This window comes from Marmota flaviventris, chromosome 19 (genome assembly GCF_047511675.1).
Source record: "Marmota flaviventris isolate mMarFla1 chromosome 19, mMarFla1.hap1, whole genome shotgun sequence".
In the NCBI taxonomy this organism is placed as follows: Eukaryota; Metazoa; Chordata; class Mammalia; order Rodentia; family Sciuridae; genus Marmota; species Marmota flaviventris.
Window position 1 is genome coordinate 38,985,221 of NC_092516.1, and position 22,343 is coordinate 39,007,563.

General features: G+C 60.2%; 1 protein-coding gene across 3 annotated transcripts in view; it reads left to right on the top strand.

Moving 5' to 3' along the window:
• Adap1 (ArfGAP with dual PH domains 1) overlaps positions 1–22,343 on the top strand; it is a 43,624-nt gene that overhangs the window by 17,113 nt on the left and 4,168 nt on the right. For all 3 annotated transcript variants that reach the window (XM_027922797.2, XM_027922796.2, XM_027922798.2), the window contains exons 3-6: positions 2,736–2,827; positions 9,091–9,173; positions 20,458–20,570; positions 21,227–21,373. In XM_027922797.2, coding sequence (XP_027778598.1) covers positions 2,736–2,827; positions 9,091–9,173; positions 20,458–20,570; positions 21,227–21,373 — 435 coding nt within the window. The remainder of the gene's footprint in view (positions 1–2,735; positions 2,828–9,090; positions 9,174–20,457; positions 20,571–21,226; positions 21,374–22,343) is intronic.

Below are 22,343 nucleotides of genomic sequence, written 5' to 3' on the forward strand. Positions count from 1 at the left end.
GCGAGGGCCCTTGCGTCTGGCGGGTCTCCCTGAGCTCACCACGTTGGCCCTTGTCAGGGCTCACTATGGCACCACCATGAGCGCTTGGGCCACAGTCTGTCCAGTGGCCAGTTGATGGGACCTGGGTTGTTTCCATATTCTGCTATTTTGAGTATATTGCCAGGAGCACATCTCCTCTCCCTGGAGTGGGGCGAGTCAGCTGGTCCTCGGCGGGACACTGTCCAGCTCACATGCTCATCTGCGGCCCAGGAGGCTGGAGAGTCTCACATTGCCAGGTCCCTGCTGGGGTCACAGCCATCTTTGTGGTGAGGGTGTGGCTCACTGCGGCTTTGACTGGCATCTCCTTGGTGGGTGGTGCTGACCGGCCCACTGTGGGTCTTCTTTGGATCAATGTCCATTCACATCCTTTACCAGGGAAAAATGGAGTTCTTGGGCTGGGGCTGGGGCTCAGTGGTAGAGCGCTTGCCTCTCATGTGTGAGGCCCTGGGTTCGGTTCTCAGCACTGCGTATACAGAAATGAATGAAATAAAGGTCCATCAACAACTGAAAATAAAATATTTTAAAAAATTGAGTTCTGGGGCCAGGGTTGTGGCTCAGTGGTAGAGCGCTTGCCTAGCATGCATGAGGCACTTGGTTTGATATATATATATATATATATATATATATATATATATATATATATATATTTACCAATAAAGGTTAAAAAAATATTTTTTCTTTTTTTTTATTATTAAGCAAGAATTATTTGTGTATTCTGGACACAAATCCCTTATCAGATGTGGATTTTTCAAATAGTTTTCCCTCATACTGTGGGTTGATTTTTAGCTTTCTTTTTTTTTAAAATGCAAAAAGTACAGTTTGTATTTTTAAGGTGCTATGTAATTATTTTTTATTTTTGAGGAGACATTTACATCATAAAATTAACTATATTATTATCATCGTTATTATATAGAGTACTGGGCATGGAACTGGGATGCTCGGCCCGTGTGAACCACACCCCCAGCCCTTTCTTTTCTATTTTTATTTAATTTATATTTATTTAATTTGGACCTGGGGATTGAACCCAGAGGTGCTTTACCACTAAGCCACATCCCCAGCCCTTTTTATTTATTTATTTATTTAGTTGTGGTTGGCACAATATCTTTATTTATTTATTTATTTATTTTTATGTGGTGCTGAGGATTGAACCCAGTCCCTCACACATGCAAGGCAAGTGCTCTGCCACTGAGCTACAGCCCCAGCCCCTTTATTTTGTATTTTGAGATAGGGTTTCATCACGTTGCATAGGGCCTCGATAAATTACTGAGGCTGGCTTTGAATTTGCGATCCTCCTGCCTCAGCCTCCCGAGCCGCTGGGATTACAGGCGTGCACCACTGCCACCGTGCCCAGCTCACTTTTTATTTTGAGACAGGATCTTGCTAAGTTGCCTAGGCTGGCCTGGAAGTTGTAGGCCTCCTGCTTAGCTTCCTGAGTGGCCGGGATTCCTGGCCAGGCCACTGTCTGGCTGCTTGTTAATTTTTAAAATAAACTTTAAAATCATTGCTAGCTTTGAAAGTTTCAATTCCTACTTTTTGGGTGAATTGTACAAAATACATAGACTAACAGAGGAGAGGAGGGCTTTCCATCTTCCCAGGTCTTTGTTCAACGTTTCTCCTGCATCCTTTAAGAACGGGGTGCTTGGAGCCCACCTGTAATCCCAGTGATGTGGGAGGCTGAGGCAGGAGCGTTGCAAGTTCAGGGTCACCCAGGGCAACTTAGCAAGGCCCTGTTTCTAAATGAAAATGAAAGGTCTGGAGGTGTTGCTTAGTGGTTAGCACTTGCCTAGCATGTGTGAGACCCTGGGTTCTATTCCCAGCACTGCAACAATAACAAAAGAGAAGAAGAAGGGGGAGGGAGGGGGTGGGGCAGGGGATGGGGGAGGGGGAGGAAGGGGAGGAGGAGAAAAGAAAAAAGAAAAAAAAAAAAAAGAGCATGTGATTTTTTTTTTTTTTTTCCAGAAACTTTGCACCTATTTTCCTGAGCTGCACCTTGGGCATTTTCTCCAGTGGTTAGCTGAGTGGACAGCTCTGATATCCATATAGCTCCCTAAAGAACTGACATTTCATTAAAAAATAAAAGCCTTGGACTTCAGAATTTTCATGTGGTACTGGCCTGTCGTGGGATGGTCTCATTGTCTGTGATTTCCTTTAGTTGATCCCTCTGATCCTTCATGTTCATGACCACATGGTCCTGAGACCACAGTGACCCCTAGAGGACAGGACTTTTGTCTATGTGTACCTGGAGGCCATATCCATATCCCACGAGGGTCCTCCATCAGCCTCAGCTCTAAAGGCCACAGAGGCTTTCCTGTGGCTTGGAGCAGACCCACCCTTGTCCTCCAGGCCACTGTGGACTGTGGTCTGGACCTTGCCTTTGGTTTCTGGTCTGGATCTTGGCTAGTAGAGATGGGGCATCTCTGCGCCCGGCCTGCAGGAGGCTGTGGGCTTAAAACCGAGTGACGTGTCGGTGGAGTCAGGGCCATCAGGTGGGGGCTCTGCTCTCGGCCACCCTGGCTGGGCTCTTCTTCAGGAAGCCCCTCCATGAGCCGTGGAAAGTAGTCTCTTCTCTCCACACTCAGACAGTGCCTGGGACAGGAGGGCCATGGAGTTCCCGTCCCCTTGCCGGCCAAGCCCTCGGTGTCTGGGGTCCCCTGACCTGGGACTCCAGGGCGCTGACCCTGGCCCCTCTCTTGCAGTTCATGGCGTCCCATGGGAATGAAGCTGCCAGAGCCACTTTCGAGTCCAAAGTCCCGTCTTTCTACTACCGGCCCACGTTCTCCGACTGCCAGTGAGTACTCGGGCCTGGTCAGGGCCTCTGGTCAACAGCCTGGGCCTGGCTGGGGGGCGCAGGGAGGATCCAGAGTCTGGGGGAAGGTCAGCCATGCCCAGGTCCCAGTTGCCCAGCAGAGAGGCCCACGGCCCACTAGAGCATGTCCCCGTCCCCGTGCTGCTTGGTCCCTGGGGCTCATCTCCTTTCTGGGCTGGGACTGGGTCCTGAGCAGGTAGGAGGGAGCCAACTAGCCAAGGTCCAGACCCCTTTGTCTGGCTTGGGTTCCTGGTGTGGTGGACGGATGGGGGAGGGCGGGCAGGGCTCAGTCAATCTGGGTGGGCCACGGCAGGGCCTTCTCCTTGGGCGGCCTCAGGGGGTCTCTTGATGCCACTGGCGTGGTATGGCTCTCAGGGGCCCCCTGCGACCACTCACCTATCTCCCTGAGCCTCAGCCTCCACATCTGTCCAGCCCCAGCGGGAACGGTGAGGAGGTGACAGCTTCAATTGTACCAGTGCCCTCCTCTTGCCCCACCCAGGGAGGGACAGTGTGGTCCGCTAGCCTCGTCCAGGTCCCCAGGCCAGCTTGTCTAGCCGGGTCTTCCCTTTCCCATACCCACCCTGCGCCTTCCGCCCCACCCTGACCTTGGCCCGCTGTTCCCTACCTGGAGTGTCCTCCTGGCTCTGCCTGACCCTGACCAGCGCCTCGAGCTGGCTCTGATTGGCTGCCACTGCGTCCTGGAGTCCCCGCCCTCCCTTGAGCTGGGTGGGGCTGAGCACCTCCCTGGTTCTCCTGTGGCCTTGCCCAGTGGGCCAGGGCCAGCGCCTCAGGGGTCTGGGGCTGAGGAAGCTGGGAGAGGGTGGAGGGATTGAATCCAGGGGCGTTAACCACTGAGCCACATCCCAGCCCTTTGTTATATTTTATTTAGAGACAGGGTCTCACTGAGTTGCTGAGGCTGGCTTTGAACTCACAATCCTCCTGCCTCAGCCTCCCGAGCCTCTGGGAGGACAAGGGGGCCTGGCCTCACTGGGTACTTCTGAGGCCCAGGGTCCTGAGTACACTTCCCAGAGGGCACAGAACCGGGGATCCCAGCCCAGAAATCTTCATTCCAGTCAGGGGGTCACCCGGCAGGGATGAGAGGGGGCAGGCTGGCAGGTGGGAGGGCCAGTTGGTGCTCAGAACTGCACAGCTGGCCAAGTTGCCCCACCCCCTGGAACTTTCCCTTTGTTGGAAAAGGAGTCAGTACCGGGCCCTGCGCCCCCCATCCCCAGGCTGCCGTGAGACCCCGCTCCCCAGGTCCCCTTGTGACTCAGTTCTGCACACCTGGGCCCCACCCGGCCTCCTGTTTGCTCAGCGATTTTCTCTGGTTGACTTCTCCGTGACCCCAGACTCCTTGGACCCACCCACAGGGACACCTGCGGAATCGCAGGCGGGGTGCAGGCTCATGTGTTCCCTGACACCCCTTAGAGGGATGTCCCCAAACATCTGGGCCCCAGGTTCCCCAGTGGGTGGGGCCACTCCCCACAGTGAGGTTCCCAGGGTGCTGCTGCCCCAGTGGGTTGGGGTTAGAGGTCAGCAGGCCGGGGCCTCCCCTGCTGCCCTGGTCTGTCCCTCAGGAGTTATCCCTGGGGTGCCGTGGATCAGGGTCCTGTGGGGGTGGATCCCAGCACAGCGAGCGGGGAGGGGATTCTCATGGGATCTGCAGGGAATCTGGGGGTGCGGGTGGGAGGGGGTGGGTTTCTTGGCTGTAATCCCAGCCCACCCTTGTTCGTGGTCAGGGCCTGTTGGGGCCTTGTTAGGGCAGGAGGAGCTGGGGGCGTGTCCTGGCAGCAGGTGACTTGGTGTCTGGTGTTGTGTTTGTGATTGATACCGGGTCACCATGTGCCAGGCCCCGCCAGGCTCTTGGCAGGTGTTTGTGAGTTTCACTGGGGCCTGGGAGGCAGGTCCTGTTGGGACCCCGTCACAGAGGAGAAGGCAAGCCGGCAGCTCAGCCTGATTCTTCAGGGGACACCTGCAGGAGCCACCTCTCCCCAGCCCTCACGCTCACAGGGAAACCTGCCACCTAGGTCCTGCTGGGTCCTCAGTGTGAGCCGGGAGCCCAGACTGTGGGCAGCTATTTTGAGCATGATTTTGTCACCCAGAGGCTGCTTGGTGGCCAGGTTATTTGCATGTGTGCCTCAGGCGCCCCCTGGCGACACGGGAAGCCCCTCCACTTCCTCCTCCTTGGGCTGTGTTGAGCTCCAGGGCCTTTTCAGTGACCCAGGCTCCTAGGCAGGGTCTCTGGGGCTGACACTTCCCCAAGAGGCTGTGTGAATCCCTGTGTAACTGTGGAGTGCTGTAACAGGGACGGAACGGGGTAGAACGTGCTGTGTGACCCGTGGAGCTCGTGGAGGGGCAGGAGGTGGGGATGTTTGCAGCCGGCTGCAGGAAGTGGTGGGAGGAGCTCTGTCAACTGTAAGGTGACATGGAGCCCTGGAAAGCCAGAGGGGGAATTCCTGTGTCAACTGTAGGTGCCGAGGAACCGGAAGGGGCCGTGTGGCCTGCTGGTGTCACCAGGCGGGTATAGGAAGGCCCCAGCCTGCCTAGGGTCCTTGGCCCCTGAGTCCCCAGACCTTGTCAGAGCCGGTGTCCAGGACAGCCTCACAGGTAGGGCCACACCAGGATAGTGAACCGGAGGTGGTCCCTGCCCACCGCCATGGCTGCAGCTTTGGCTTCTGTACCTTGTGGCTCTGGGGGGCCCAGCCAGTGCCTCCCGTTCTGGGGGTTTGTGGGTGCTGTTCCTCCGGCCTGCCCCAGGCTCTGGCACTCAGGCCACCCTCAGCTTCGTGGAAACGGTGCTGTACCAGATGGTAGGCCCAGGTGACCGGTTCCTGACCAGCAGTGAGGATCCCGGGAGGCCTTGGTGTGTCCCTCTGTCCCCTGGAGCCCATAGTCCCCGACAGGTCAGGGTGGAGGCTTGTGCCTGGCTAAGCACTGCTCAGGTGCCTCGGTGGCATCTTTGCAGACATACAGAGCAGCAGCAGGGACACTGGGAAGGACAAACAATTCTGGGAATCCCAGGATTCAAACCCTGCCGCCATGGCTTCCCAGTGTCCATTGAAGGTCACCTCCAGGCAGGACAGGCACCGCATGGCCTCCAGAGGCCCGTGTTCCCCAGCACAGGACGGGCCGTTGGCCCCTGCTCAGGGCTGTGAGGAGGAGGTGTCTCAGGTCAGCGGCTTCCCTCCCTCCTTTCTGAAGTGTGGAGCCACAGGAGATCTGAGGGTCCCGGGTGTGTCGTCCTTGGTGGCGGGAAGGCCATGACTTAGCAGAGACCAGCAGGACACCCTGTAGGGCCCCCAGGCTCTCCTGACAGGGAGTCTGCTGAGCTGCTTCCCTGTGGGCGGGAGGCCTGCGCAGCTCTGGGGCTGAGCACCGGTGCTGGCTGCTCCTCTCTGCGGAGGCTCCTGGGCACCTCAGATGGGCAGGTGTCCCCTCTGACTTGCCTGCTCTGTCCTGGCTTCCTGGGGCCACTCACAGAGCACCAAAGTCCAAACCCCAGATCCTGAAACAGCTCTGGAGGCTGTAGGTGCAGGCGGAGGCTGGCTCCTCCTGAGGCCAAGGTGGCCCCCTCTTGTGATGTCCCCCTGTGGTTGCCCCTCTTGTCTGTCTGGGTCCAAATTTCCCCTTTTAGGGCTCTAGTCCTATTGGATGAGGGATCAACAGCGGCAGTATGACCTCATCTTCATTTGACAAATCTGCACTCACCTTTCTCCAAACAAGGCTGCCTCTGAGGTCCGGGGGTCAGGACTGCAGCTTCAGGACTTGAGGGGAGGAAGGCGGTTCAGCCCAGAGCCTCGGAGTTTGCCCAGTGCCTGGGGTCAGTGAGTGGGGGGGTCTGTGAGTGGCAGGGGTCCATGGGCTTGGGTCACTGTCTCTGTCCCCAAAATACAAAGGAAGGACCGAAGCCACCTGGGGGGGTGCCGAGAGTCGAGGGTGAGCTGGGGGGAGGAGGAGGCTTTTAGAAGAGGCACAGCCTGGCCTTTCCCACCTCTGGGCAGGGTTTTATGATGTCCTAAGTCCACAGCACTGAGGGACAAGGATCTGAGGGGAGGGGGTGCTGGAGCAGCAGGGGACCCAGAGCCTGGCAGCAGGGGACCGAGGGTGTGCACAGCCAGCAGCCAACCCTGATGCACAGGAGGATTGCGGGGGTGGGGGTCCTAGGGAGGGAGTCACCCCTAACACCTGCCCAACCCTCAGTCCCCCTTGCTCTGGCCCAGCCGTGACCCAGCCCACAGTCTGCTGCAGGTTGAGGGGACCCATCCCCATCCCAGGGGCCCCGAGGGGAGGGGGCTGTGCAGCCTGGGTTCCGGTTTCCCCAACACAGGATTGACCCCAAGGAATGGGTGGGCAGGGACCTCTGGAGTCTCAGGCTGGGGCCCCGTTCTGGCCCCCCAGGTGCCATCTGCCTACTGGGCGTCATCATCGGCCCTGGGCTGTGAGGGTGAAGGATCCGTCCATACCAGCTCTCCCAATGCAGAGGGCCTCGGGGGCCAAGGCCAGAGCCCCAGGGTGGAGGCAGGCCCAGCTGGGCACCTGGCTCTCCTGGACTGGGGCCCATGGTGATGGGCACGAGACCCTGAGACCCTGCAACGGCTGTTGATGATGTTTTCAAAGCGCCCCCCCATAGCTGCCCCTCGCACGGCATGGGGGTCTCCCATCGCACATCCCCAGATTAAGTGCTGGGGTCAGCAGGGGAGCTGGCTCCCTGGCTGGGCCCCTCAGGGCTGAGTGTGACCTGCCATGCGCCTCCAGTCCTGACCCAGGGCACCTGTGCAGGCTGGCCTGTCGAGAGGGCCTCTGCAGATGTCTTCAGGCTGAGTGAGGTCATCCTGCCGTAGGTGGGCCTGGCTGGTGTCCCCGTGAGAGGAAGGAGAGGGACACTGAGAGACACAGGGGAGGAGGCCTCGTGACAACAGAGAGAGGACACGAGACCTCACAAGGCAAAGAACGTCTAGGAGCGCAAGTGTCCTAGGCCCTTCCACACCCTGACCTTGGACTTCAGGCCCCTGACCATGGGGAGCGTATTCCTGCTATTTTAAGCCCCCCAGTTTGGGGTAGTTTGTTATGGCAACTGAGGACCTCCTCCACCCCCAGAGACACCAGGGGTCCCCATGGACAGGGATGTGACTCCCTGCTTCAAGGCTGACTCCAGGACCCCCATGTGAACCCAGGGGTTTCCTAGTCTGTTCCATGTAGTTGACCAGAAATGGAAAAACCCCAAACCTGAGGAGCAGCGCTGAGGCCCCTGGCCCCGCCTGGCCTGGAACGTAATGGTCTGACCTCACATGTGTCAGGAGAGGCAGAGACGCCGTGGTGGCCACGGGGACAGGAAGGCCCTGGCTCACCTGCTGTGGTGGCCACATTACCCCCCTCTGCCCATGGCAGCCTTTCTTCAGTCTTGGCCCTGATTGGCCCCTAGGGACACCCAGCTGGCCAGGGGGCATCTGTGTCTCCAGTGAGCTGCTGTCAGGGACCGAGAGCCACCTACAAGCTGTGGGCAGGGAGGCCACATCCCCAGTCTGAGCAGCGAGGCCAGGGAGAGGCAGGGAGGGCCCAGGCATCTGGCTACGGGCTCTGTTGTCCTGCACACAACCCTGATGGCTGGACCAAGGCAGGAAGGAGACGGGACCTGGTTGGCCTCCCACCAGGAAGTGCCACCACTCTGGGACTCAGAGGTGGACACACAGAGAAATCACATAATGAGTGAGCCTCCTGCCGGTTTGGTTGCTGCAGAGTGTCATGGGGCAGGGAGGGCTGTGGCCTGAAGACTGCGGAGGGGCTCAGGGGGTGGGACAGCCCCACAGGTGGGTGTTGAGGCCCTGGAGGGGCGGAGCTGGGGGAGCTGAGGCTGAGCCCTGGGGGCTTGCGGAAGAGCATGCTGTCACTGAAGGACCCTGGAGGGGGCTGAGCACAGGGCTCAGGTCCCTCACCTGCTGACCTGGCTGCACAGGGAGATCAGGACCTGGGGCAGCAGGGGACCAAGAAGAGTCACCTCCAGGGGCAGGGTGAGGCCGGGCCATCAGGACCCACTGATGTGGAGAGGGGGACAGGATCCGACCTCCACCTAAGCACCTCTCCTCAGGTGGGGCCGCCAGCACGTGCCCACCTCTGGAGCTTCTGACCCACTGGTTACTTCTGGGGCCTTGGCCCAGGCTGGCCCTGAGGCTGGAGCCTCTCAGGAAGGGCTCTCTCCACCGCAGGGTGGGATCAGGGCCCCGGCTGAGTCCCCTTCTCTCTCCCAGGCTCCTGCGAGAGCAGTGGATCCGAGCCAAGTACGAGCGGCAGGAGTTCATCATCCCCGAGAAGCAGGAGCCCTACTCTGCAGGTGAGCTGCCCGGCCTCTGGATCTGGGCCTCTGTCTCTGCCTCCCTCCCCAGAGCACTATGAGGATCTTGTTCTGGTAACTGGCTCATTGGTTGGAGCCTGCGGCGTCCTGACGTGCTTTGCTTTACAGCATGGAGCTGAATCCCCTGTGTGTGTGGTGCCCGTGAGGGCCACAGGCTGGTTGCCCATTCCTCTGAAGGGGCCACAGGAGGGCTGTGGGCAGGGGCCCCCATTCCTGGCCTCAGTCTCCCCATCACACAGTAGGTGGCCCTAGCTTCAGGCCACACCCTCCGCAGGTGGCCCTGCAGCTGTGAACATCATGCGTCTCATTTAAAACCCCAAGTGCTGCTAGCTGTGGTGGCGCACACCTGTAATCCCAGTGGCTCTGGAGGCTGAGACAGGAGGATCGAGAGTTCAAAGCCAGCCTCAGCCAAGTGAGGCCCTAAGCAACTCAGGGAGACCCTGTCTCTAAATAGAATACAAAATAGGGCTGGGGATGTGGCTCAGTGGTCAGGTGCCCCTGAGTTCAATCCCTGGTACCCAAATAAATAAATAAGTAAAATAAAACACCGGGTGCCCCAGTGGGTCCCCAGCCTGGATGTGCAGGGCTTCCTCCTGCTCACTATTCTATGTGTGGTGGGTGGGCTTCCAGCTGTTTCCCCAGGGCAGGGGAGGTAGTTCCACGCCACTCCAGGGGAGGACCCTTCAGAAGCCGGGCCTCTGCTGGACAGCTGGCCCCTGGGCCGGGCTGGCAGGCGGGTACCACCCAGCTGAGACCTGCACATCACCAAGCCCTGGCTTTGTAAGCCTCCCCCGTTTCCTGTGCCTGAAGTTGACAGAGGGGCAGCCAAGGCAAGCAAGGGCAGCCGTGGGCCTGGTTTTGACACAGCCGACATCGGGTGGGTTCTAGAAGGCTGAACCGAGAGCAGCAAGGGCTGCCTGGAGATGCCAGGTCCCTTCTGTGCGGAGACAGAGCCCTGGGCAGGCCTCACCTTTGACACCTTTGACACAGCACTGCCCTGCTGCCAGCGCCATGTCCACCTCACATCCAAGACAGGCAGCCCCCAGGCTGCGGGGCACAGGCTGCTGTGAGACCCCGCGGCTCCGCTCCTCGGCATCTGCCCCAGAGATGGGGACTGGAGCAGGTTCTTGGGCACAAACGTCCACAGCGGCCTCCGCCAGGAGTTGGGGGGCGGCCCAGATGCCATCAGCCAACAAAGGGATGGGCAGTGTGGCCTTCTGCATAGAGGGACGTTGCTCAGCCACAACGGGGCGGGGGGTGGGGTGGGGGCGGACCTAGACCTTGTGATGCTGAGCCAGAGAAGCCAGGCCTGAAGGCACATGTCGTGTTCTGTTTTCATGGCGCGTCCAGGGCAGGCTCCACAGGACGCGTCCAGGAAAGGATCGTCTCAAGGGGGAAGCAGGTCGGTGGTGGTGGGGGGGGGGGCGTGAGTTCCTGCTAATGGGTGCCAGGCTCTCTTGCAGGGTGCTGGGGATGTTCTGGAACCAGCAGAGGTGGGGGGTGTTCAACGTCGTGAGGGGGCTCTGCTTTAAAACGATGTCTGAGGCGCTCAGTGAAAGAAGGATGACTTCCATCTCTGCTTGGAGAGAGGTCGTGCCCAGGGCAGAGCCTGGAGCTGAGACAGCCGTGTGGCAGGTTCTGGAGGAGGACCCCACCCCTCTGATCCAGTTACTGTCGGCCCCAGGTAGCCAGTCCTGCCTCTTCTAGGGTCCCAGATTTCAGAGCAGATGCGAGAAAGAGCAGTGGTCCCCTGTCCCACCTCGGCCCTGGGCACTCCTGTGCTTTACCCTGCCTGGAACTCCAGCCCACTGATGATGGAGCCCCAGGAGGATCACCCAGAGCTCCTTCGTCTTTGGCATAAGCACCTCCAAGGTGGTGTAATTTATCACAAGGTGGTGTAATTTATCACAAGGTGGTGTAATTTATCACAAGGTGGTGTCAGAGGCAGGTGCAGGCTGGGCTGACGTAACCATATCCCTGAATGTGATGTCTCTTCCTAGAACTCTCTTGTTGTAAGTGACAGAAAATCAACTGGGGAGGAGCAAATCTAGAAATGGATTGGCTCACATAATTGGGTCTAGCTTCAGGCATAGCTTGATCTAGGGTTTAAGTGGTGTTCTGTCAGGACTTGGTTTCAGGGTCACCACCTTCCAGTTGTGCTTCTCTGGCCTAGCACCAAACTGCTGAGGGCACCTTGACTCTAGCAGAGTTGGATTTCACATCCTTCTTGTTGGGGCTTCAAGGTAGAGGTGAGTGGAATGCACAGAGGGGCCAGGAATGTCTTGGCTGGTCTGACTAGTCCAGGTTGTACGTGTGATCCTGTCACTATAACCAGGGTGACGGAGGGCCCTGGGTTGTATGCTTGCCTCTGGAACCACAGTGGTCTTCCTGAGAAGAATTGGGGTCCAGGTTCCAGAAGTGGGGTGCATGCTGGCAACAAAATCAAGAGGTGGCACCCCAGCAGGTTGGAGGGTGAAGCATCCTGTGGGTGCATTTGGGGTGTCAGTTCCTGGTGCTTAGGTCACCAGGGACCTGGTCTCTCCCAGCTCATAAGCAGGGCTCAGGGAGTGGGGACACCACTGTAAGTCAGGAGGCCTCCCCAGGCCCAAGGATCCCCCGGAATCCCATTACTGTCTTGAGACCAATGCCAGCTGTGGAGTGTTTGAGATGCAGCTAAAGGCACTCGCTGGGCCGTTGGGCAGCAGAGGCCTCCCAGAGGACAGACTCCAGAGGCTCAGATGTCCCAGGGTGCACACTGGCAGGGCGGAGCCTGGACCTGGCATGGGCCTTGGTGGGCCACGGCTAAGCAGGAGATGTCCTGCCAGATCTAATGAAGGCATCATGGTCTTCAGACCCAGGCTGGGATTCCCTCACGGAGGGCTGGCCATCTGAATGCATCTGTGTCCTGGCTGCACGGCCAGTGTGGTGTTCATAGGGTGGGAGGGCAGGGGCCCTCTGGGCTAGGTGAGGGCTTGGATGAGCACCCCATCTTTCTGAATGCCAACTGTGAGGGGCAGAGTTCAGCTGAGCCCACGAGATTCCGGACACACCTGGAGCTTGGCTGGGGGGCACAGAGCAGGAGCGGGGGTAGGGCCGTCCACCCAGGGGAAGGATCCCACTGGCCAGGAGGAGCGGGCTGGAGGGAGACCTCATGGTCCCTTGTTCCAGCCACTTTCTCCTCTGCCTCGGGGGCCACTGGCACAGGTGGGATTGGGTGCCACCCTCCCCAGATGAGAAATAACTCTGACCCTGGCGGGCTGTGTGGGGGCCTTCCTGTCCTTTCTGCAGCTGGTCTTCTCCCTCCCACCTTTGGCATCTCTGCCCGGGAGCTGCACCCAGCATCGGCCCCCAGAGGGCTCAGATCAGGCTCCCCTTGAGGAGGAAATAAGACCCTAGGACCCTCGGGTGCTGCCTGCACAGAGGGATGGATTACAGACCACCACAGGGACCCACCACATTTATATTCTCTCCCCTTTAAAGCGTTGCCACCACAATGACGACACGGGGCCTGAACACTCCACCCTTGGGTGGCCCTTCCTAACTGAACCCTGGGTGTGGGCAGGACCTGGGGTCATCAGTACACCCTTCTTCCACTAAGCCACCCACACACACGGCACCCCAGGGTCACATGGGAGGTACCAGGCCACAGGCCAGAGCTTGGACATATGAAGCCCCAGTGGTGGGGAACCGCTGGGGTCCCCTGGGATCCAGGAGCTGGAGCAGCCCTGTGCTCAGGTCCCCCGAAGCCACCTCTGCCCCCCACCTGCTCTGGCAGAGTGTCTGCCTCTCCTGGCCATCTCTGCCAGCTGGGCTCAGAGTGGGGAAGCCCCCGGCCACTGTCTCCGCTTGTGGGGTGCCATGCTCTGTGAGAGTCTCCCCACCTGTCTCTGGGGGCAGAGCGAGTGTTTGGGGACCACAGGCTGGTCCCAAGTCCTGCACCCCAAACCCCAACCTGGCGCTCTGCTGGGTGGACGATAGGTCCCGAGTGCTCAGGTGGAGCCCGGGTCCCCCTCCAGATCCCCCTCTTCCTGCAGTGCCCAGGTGGGTGGCGTGGACAGGAGCCTCCCTGGGTGGGCAGGGAGCAGGGCTCCCCGCTGCAGCCCCTTCAGGCTGCCCCAGGGGATTCCCAGGCCCCTCTGGCTCCGCCCCTCGTTTGCCACAGAGGACTTTCTCATGATGGCAGGTGGGCCCCTCCCTGAGGCCATTGTGAAATGCAGAAGTCCCTCCCGGTGGAGAAAGGGGAAATGGGGTGAGGCCTGGGAGTCTGCACCAAGAAGTGACCTCAGACCTGCCCTGGAATGAGCCAGAACTGTGGGCTCCCAGGGCTGCTGCGGAGGGGACAGTTTCCGCCAAGAGCCAGTGCAGGACTCAGTGGGCCAGAGCAGAGGAGCCACAGGCTCAGAGTGTCTTCCCCAAGGCTGGTCAGCAACCAAAGGCCAGGTGGTGGGGGACATCCAGGAAGGGGGGGACCTGGATGCCCCTCACCACAGGTCGACACTTAGTGGGGTCACGGGTGACGTGGGCACCTGGCTCAGTGCACTGAGAAGCCAGGTCCTTCAACATTCTTGCTGGAAAGGTGGAATCTCACTCTCACCTACTCAAAGAAGCTGAAGGAAATGACGGACCCGCCCTCTGCCCGCGGGCAAGGTCATCCACTCCAGTCAAGCCCGAGAGTGGGAAGGGGAGAAAGGGCAGGAGGGTCGCTGTGCGCATGGCCGGTGGGTGCTGCAGCAGGAAGGCCCAGCGTCAAACTCGTGGTCCTGCGCTCAGAGTCCGCCAGCCAGCGCTTCAAAACAGTTTCCCCCCGGGGAGACTTGTCCCCAGGCAGCCGCTGCCACCCCCTCCAGCCCTGGCGTCCAGCAGCTGCTCTCGGTCCCCGTGGGCTTTCCTGCTCTGGATGTTGCACATAAACAGAATCGTGAACCATGTGGCCGTCTGGGTTGGCTTGTCACAGAGCACCACTCGTCCTCGCTGTTGCATGGACTATTTTTTGCAACTTTCCTTGAAGTCTAAAATTAGTTCAAAAGAAGAAGTCAACCGGGACTGGCTGTGCTGGGAGCCGGAGGTGCCCGACAGCGGGGTCTCCAGGTACCCTGGCGCCCACCAACCCTGCCTCTTGTCCCCCACCCTGCTGGGTCCCCATCTGGATCCTCCCCACAAGGGGAGCTCTGTGGAGGCAGAGACCAAGTGTCCCTTCCAGGTCGGATGTCCCCAGGGCCTGCTAGCCACCAGCACTCTTGGGTGTCTGGCTCTGCTGCCCCACAGGAGTAGGGGGCAGGGCAGGCCTGGGGTCCCCCGGGCATATCCTCTCCTGGAGTGGGGTTCGGGAGTGGTCTCACTGTCCAGGGAGAGTGAGAGAAGTCAGGTCCCAGGCCCAGGGTCAGGCAGGTGCTTGTGGCCCCCAACTTTGCCTGCTCATGTGGGAGCTGCTGGGAATGAGACCCCCACGCCCAGGATACTGGGGGGCTGAGAGTGCTCAGGAGGAACAAGGGCCACTCCTGGCTCAGGGTGCCAAGGGAGCAGATGGGGCTCCATATGGGTGGGTGCGGGGGTGGGGAGCCTGCAAGCTCTCTTTGGTGACCGGCTTGCCCCCAGGTGGTCAGGGAGAGGCGGAGTCCTTGGCAGGCTCTCACTTCTGTCTCAATGTCCTGGAGCCAGGGGCTTGGGACACTGGGGTGCAGATCCCCTCACAGGAGCAGAGCCCTGTCCCCCCACCCTCTGAGTGGCCCTCCTTGTCCAGGACCATTGGTGTGTGGGAGTGCCCAAGCCTTCCCAGTATGTGGAGATGTGGGGCATTATGGGTGTGTCCTCATGCCTGCCCCTCCCAGGCCCCTGCTCTTGGATTGACCCCGTGATAGCTGTCCCTGCCTCCAGCCGAGCCTCAATGGTGGCCTTTGATGGGCCCACACAATGCCCCATGTTGTCCAGGGTCCAGGCCACCGCTCACCAGCAGACCCGGCTTCCTTCCCTTAAGACTGGGTCCCTCCGGGAATGGCCCCGCCTCCTCTGCCTCTCTTCCTGGGGCTGAGTGGTGGCCCTCCTAGGACGCCTGGTTGTACCAGGCAGGGATGTCCCAGGGCTGCCACCACCCTCAACCTTTGTCCTGTCTTAGGGAGATGGAGAGGTACAGTGGGCTGGGACTTCCTGAGTGACAGGGCCTCGCCCAGCCTTGGCTTGCCTGGTGTGTGGTGGGGTCAGCCCTGGTGCCCAGCACAGAGAGTTACTGGGCACTTGCTCAGAGTGGGTGTCCCTGCGGGAGGATGCCAAATACCTTGAGGTGACATGTTTGTGGGGTTTGATGGGAGGCGGGTGGAGCTGCCTGTCCCTCCCCGGGGCAGAATACTTGCGGGTCTCAGGACTGTTGGCCTTACCTCCTGGCAGCATTTCCCCCCAGGGGTGGCTCAGGGTTTGGGTGCTGTGCAGTGGGGAGGGGCTCTCCGATACCCCCGAGGGGTGGCCCCAGCAGCTCTGAGCAGGCGGCCTGGAGTTAGTGTTCACACGACCCTTCTAGGGACTGTGGCTGCTGGCCAGCCATTTAGGAGTGCCCGGACCTCTTCCGGGGCTAGTGTGTGCCCTTTGCTGTGGGGTGCACCCAGGACAAGAGGTGCACAGTGGCTCAGGAGCCGCCAGCCCCACCCTCTGGCCTCATCTTAGTATCTGTGGCCACTGTTCCTTCCTGTGATATGCTGAAGTCACATCAGGGGTCCTGTGTCCAGCTGTGCCGAATGTGCTGGGTAAGTCCAGTGGTCTCGCTGGCTCTCAGGGACCATGGGAGGGGGTCTAGCAGACCTTGCCTCAGCCCTGCCCCTTTGATAGAGCCAGGAGGGGGTGGTGGAGGTCTCAGGGGCCAGCTGGTGAGGCCCTGACTCAGTGCCAGCTACCCTGCTGGTCACTGAGCAGCCCTAAAGCACCAGGCAGTGTCTCTGAGCCCTGTGTAGCTTGGGAGCAGGGGGCAGCGGGGGCCACACGCACCGGGTAGGCCTCTGCACCTTGAGCCCACTCAGGATGGACGGCCCCGAAGCCTCGCTCCACCTGCCTCCTTGTGGCCCCCCTCCCCTCTGGAGTTAATTCCCAGTGTGAGACCCCAGCAGGCAGCAGTGAGGCCCCCAGAGTGTGGGTGCTGATTTTTGCCTCCTCTATCAACTAAGAAGGTGCCACAGGTCCTGCCCAGGTGACAGGCCAGCAAGGACCCAGGGAGTTTGGGGACAGAGCCCAGGTGCCTCGGGCAGTGGGCAGGGAGAGGCAGAGTCCTGAGCAGTTTCACAGATGTGGCCTTTGGCTCTGGGTTGAACTCTCCAGGTGTGGCTGGCCCACATGGACTCGAAAGTCCAGAGACCAGGTCCTGGGCCTGGGCTGGGCAGGGTTGGGTGAAGGGCCTCAGTTTCTCTGATGCCGCCCCCCCCCACCGCAGTCCCAGCTCACGGCTCACCTTTCATTGAGGCAACACCCCAGCAGGAGACCCCTGACAGTGGAGAGGGCCCCACCGAGAGGCCCAGGCACAGAATGCCCAGCCATCCACCACTCAGCAATCCTGCCTGTCACCCTCAGAGCAAGGCCATGCACTCCCCTGCCCCAATTAAACACACACACACACACACACACACACACAATCTGTATTTACGTGACGTGATTGGCGTACACTTTGCATATCCGTTTTAGAGCACAGTTCTCAGAGCTGCGGCAGACGCCATGTACAGAACCCCGACTTCACCTGAGCACCCCGCCGTCCTCTTGCCTGCCCCTGCAGTCCCCGTGGCCACTGCCCTGCCTTCTGCCTGTAGCTCTGCCCTCCTGTGTCGCTGGGTGGAGACGGGCAGGGTGTGCCTGGCTCCCTCCCTGGGCACACAGGAGGCTCCTCGCATTGCTACAGGTCCAGGGTGGCTCTGTGGCAAGGTGCACCACGGTGGGTGTGCTCTGTTCCTGCTGAGGGATTCGGGCTGTGTCCGGTTTGTGACTCTTGAGAGACTAAAGCCATCACCCGTGCACATCCTTGTCATTTCTCCTGGACTTTCACGGCTCTCTGGTCACATGCACGTGTGTGTTTCCCATAGAAGAAGCCTCCAACCTGCTTTGCAGGTGGCCTGCCGTACGTGTCGCCAGGGCACTGTAGCAGGCCGGCCACTCTGTGTCTGGCTGGGTTTGCTGTCCTTGGGTGCAGGCAGTCCCCTCAAGACGGAAGCGCAGCGTGCTCCAGCGCGCCTACTGCGGTCGGCCCCAGAAGCTTCTTTACTCTGGAGCAGAGGCCGCTTCCTGGGGTGCTGGGTTCAGCATGCAGTAGGTATTCAATTAGTGCTGAGCAAGTTGACAGCCTGTGCCTTGGGACCGCAACTTCCAGAGAAGTTGGTTGCTGGGTCCACCAGCCTTGAGTGTGGGCAGGAGGACAGTTGTGCAGGTGGCCTGGAGTGGGGGGGGGGGGCTGGGAGCATGGAACAAGGGCCCGAGCAGCAGAGGTGCAGGCCCTGCTGGCTGTATCGCTGGCCAAGGGCCCAGTCTAGGGTGGGCAGGTCCTCTAGACAGGTTGTTCGGGGTCAGGACAGAGCCTGGACAGTTTTCATCCCTGGGCTGACCCTGTTCCTGAGAAGGAAGCAGAGGCTCTGGAGGTTTGGACTTGGGTGCAGGGATCCTGGCCAGCACCCATCTGAAACACCCTCATGTCTGGATGAGGCCTCCTGCTGTCTCGCCACATGGGCTCCAAGTGCGTCTCTGGCCCTGTGACCTCGGATGTGTGCTGGACCACGAGCATCCACAGAGCCGCCTCTGTGCCCAGCCCTTGGCAGCAGCAGCAGCTGTTGGGGGCAGCTGGTCAGCAGGAGCCCAGAGCCTGCCCTGCCCTGTGGCCTGCCGGCTCCTGAGGCACTGCTGCCACCTGCTGGGCGCCGCGGGTATGGCAAGGAGAAAGGCGGCTGGTGGGCTGGGGCCAGCACATGTACCTGGGAAGTTCTGGGCATAAGTGAGGTGGGGGTGCGAAGTGCCTGCCAGGGGCTGGGCCACTCTGAGGCTGGGGGACACTTACTATGGCCTGCTTGGGAAGGCGCTATCCAGCACTCTTTGGAGTCCTGCTCAGCAGCTGGGGCAGAGAGACTGGACCTGACGCTGAAGAGGACCAAGTGGCTGAAGAGGACCTTGGTGCCCGCTCAGTTGGTCAGCGCATGTTCTGAGCATGTCATGCTTGGGCACTGGGGATATGGTGGGGGGGCAAGGGCAGGTCAGCATCTCCACAGGCTTCAGAGATTCTCACGGGGCCCCTGAAGTTGTAGGGGCGGCAGTGGACCATGCCTGGCACTGACCGGAGACAGAGCCGACCGCCCCCTCCTGACACAGGCTTCTGCCTTTTATGGCCCTGTGTCTCAGGGAGCAGAGAAAACAGCCCTTTGTCTCTGTTGTTGGGGATGAGGCTGCCCAGCAGCTGAGGGGACGTGATGGGGGACTTGGTGGTCGGGTTGAGCGGTGTCTGAACCGTGAGGCGTCAGTGCACCAGTGCACTGAGAAGCCAGGTCCTTTAGCATTCTTGCTGGAAAGGTGGAATCTCACTCTCACCTACTCAAAGAAGCTGAAGGAAATGACGGACCCGCCCTCTGCCCGCGGGCAAGGTCATCCACTCCAGTCAAGCCCGAGAGTGGGGAGGGGAGAAAGGGCAGGAGGGACGCCGTGCGCATGGCTGGTGGGTGCTGCGCCTCCCAAAGGGCTGCTGGATGGTGATGAGGACGCGCAGGGGCTGCCCTCCCACAGTGGTGCTGCCAGCCCTTCCCTGCATCCAGGTCACGTTCCCCTCAAGCCCCTCCAGTGACGCCTCATGGAGCTTCCAGACCCCGGGGGCAGCAGGACCCTGTTCTCCAAAGAGAGAGAGCTGCTCTGAAACCCAGCAAGCCCGCCGTGTCTGCCCAAGGAAGACCCTGAGAAGCACAGGGCTGTGTCCACTGGGTGGGAGGACATGTCCCTACTGCGCAGTAAGGCCCAGGACAGCCCCAAAGTGGAAGCAACCCAGATGTCCATCAGCACATGGGACATGTGGGACCATGGGCAACTCACAAAGGAATCCTATTGCATATGGCAGCTCAGGGGCAGCTCCAGAGAACATCCTGGGGAGGGGAAGCGGCAGGCCACCTGATTCCATGAAGTTCCAGAGGGACGGACGGATGGATGGGAAAATGGATAGTGGATGAACGGATGGGTAGACAGAGAGATGAGTGGGCTGGGCTGGGTGGATGGGTGGGTAGGTGGATGGTGGATAGATGGATGGGTGGGTGGGTGGGTAGTTAGATTGGCACATGGATGGGTGGGACGGGTGGGTTGGAGGGTGAGATGGGAAGATGAATGAGTGGGTAGGTGAGTGGGATGGATAGATGAGATGGGTGGATGGGTAGGTGGGTGAGTGGGTGGGTTGGCGCGTGGATGGGTGGGACGGGATGGGTGGGTAGGTGGATGGGTGGGTGGAGGGAAGATGGATGAGTGGGTGAATGAATGGGATGGATAGGTGAGATGGGTGGATGGATGGGTGGGTGAGTGGGTGGGTTGGCGTGTGGATGGGTGGGACGGGATGGGTGGGTAGGTGGGTGGGTGGGAATGATGGTAAAGTGAAGCCTAGTGGTGTAGGGAGGGGAACAGATGCTTTGGAGCTGGGTGGTACGTGAGTCATTTACCACTGCTCAGTGACCAAAAACCACCCACACGTATTCTTGTAAGTGACACCTGGTGTCAGAACTGTAAGGTGACTCTCCAGGGCTCGAGCAAGTGTGCGGCGTGCTGTCGGGGGCTCTGTGTGGCCCAGGCCTTGCTTGGCATCTCTCCACCTCTTCCCTCTCGTCTCCCTGCCTTGCCTCCTTGTGGTGACCACGTCCCCCCTGGCCCCCCAGGACACCTCCCATCCCATGGTCCTCAGCCACCTCTGCAGATCCTTCTGTCACCTAGGTGTGGGGAGACCAGTGGACACTGGGGCCACCACTGTGGGCAAGGGTGGCCCGTGGGTGTGCACCCATGCGACGGGGTGGGACTGGGCGCTGGCCCTCCTTCCCCTATGCAAGCTGCACCTCCCAAAGGGTAGCAGGTGGCAGCCTACGTCCTGGTGGGGACGGGGAGGGGGCCTGAGCCCCAGCACCTGTGGCGTCTTGGCAGTCAGCCAAGGTCAGGGAGGTGGAGGGCCCCTGGGGACAGGTACATACAAGGACAGCTGGCTAAAGGCCCAGTCACTCGTCCCCTCCTCAGGCTGGGATCCGTCTGCTCAGGGCCTGGTTCACTGTGACCCTGTGTCTCCTCTCCACCCCAGGGTACCGCGAGGGCTTTCTCTGGAAGCGCGGCCGGGACAACGGGCAGTTTCTAAGCCGGAAGTTCGTGCTGACGGAGCGCGAGGGGGCCCTGAAGTATTTCAACAGGAATGACGTGAGCGGGGTGCGGGCGGGGTGGGGCGCCTGTCTCGAGGAGGTGGCCCCCTGCAGTGGCTGAATTCCGCCCCCTGGACAGGAACCATGACCGATACACTCCCGTGAAGGGGCCACCCCCACGGGCACGAGGCCACCCCCCACGAGGCCAGTTCCAAGGGACAGACCCTGAGGATACAGCCCAAGGATTCACCCGTATGGGACACCCCCCCAATGGCCTCTGAGGATGCTGCCTGGGAGAGGATAGGGCTTGGGGCCCAGGTGTGGGGAGGGCACAGCTCCCTGCCCACTGCCTGGCCGCCCTGCCATGGGCACCGTCATGGCTGCAGACCACAGTACAAAGGGAGGAAGGAACTGGGGTTCAAGCCAGTAGCTCTCAGGGGACAATTCAGATGACAGGGGAAGGTAAAGGGAAGGGGTGTGACACTGAGTGCCCCCCGCAGAGTGACATTTAGTCCTTATGTCCAGGGAGGGAGATACTATTACCTTTGATTTACAGACCAGGAGGCAAGGCTCAGAGAGGTTAAGTAACTTGCCCAAGGTCACACAGCACAGAGATATGCCACCTGCATCCATATACAGCCCACCCTCTCCTTCCTTCTAGCTGAGCTTAGACAATGGCCCCTGCCTGATGCTCAGAGCAGTCTCATTTTGCAGGCCAAGGAGCCCAAGGCTGTCATGAAGATTGAGCACCTGAATGCCACCTTCCAGCCGGCCAAGATTGGCCACCCCCATGGCCTGCAGGTCACCTACCTGAAGGACAACAGCACCCGCAACATCTTTATCTATCATGAGGATGGGAAGGTGGCGCATGTGGGCTGGGGGGTGGGGGCTGGGCATGGGTCACCAAGGGGGCCCTTACTGTCTCAGCAGGGATGCTCCTGTCCCCTGCAAGGGTCTGCAGCTCACCCAGCAGCATCCGTCACCCACCCTCGTGCACAGCGGGGAGCCTGGCCTGGGCCCCTGTGGGAGAGCAGGGATGGCTCTGGCTCGGTCAGGTCTCCTGAGCTCCCACTGGCCCTGCAGGGGGAGGGCAGTGCCGCCCCCATCCCACCCCCATGGCTGTCCCACCCGCATCTCTGGAGGGGTGTGGCAGGGCCCCACCAGCAGAGCTCCCTAGAGTCTGTCCTTCTGTCCCTGGGCCAGACGGCAAGACCTCAGGGGTGAACCCAGAGTCTCTCTTATTCTGGTTTTCATTTCCATTTTCACCCAAGTGCGCATCGTGAGTGTTCCGCAGGCTGGAGGCGCCCTCTCCCCAGGTGGCCACCTTCCCAGGTCTCTGGCAGATCCTTTGGCCTGATCTGCCACTTTCTGTACCTTCTGGGGACTCCTCTGAGGAGGGCTCCCCTGGGGCCTGCAAATCCCCCTCCTGGTTCTCCTGACAACTTGAAAATGACATCGAACCTGCACCCGGGGGCCTGCCTCCACGGCTCTTCCCTCCTGCGCACTGTCTTGTCTCCGGGGTCAACAGCCGGGCTTCCCGAGGTGGCCTGGGACTGGCGTTGAGGCACCAGGCATCCTAACGATCGCAGACTCACCTCACGGTTCTGCATCCTGGGCCTCGGTTCACTGTGGCTGACACCCTCGTTTTGGTGGAGCACACCCTTATGTAGCTTCCTGAGAAAAGTGCCACCTCCCGCACACGGGGAGCCCTGCCTTCCCCTGCCTGCAGCCTGGCTGGCTGGACGGTTCCAGGCCGGCGGATTTCTTCCTCATTCTGAAGGCCCGCGGGCTGGGTTTTCTGCCCAGCATCACCCCGAGCTTTTCATGGTTT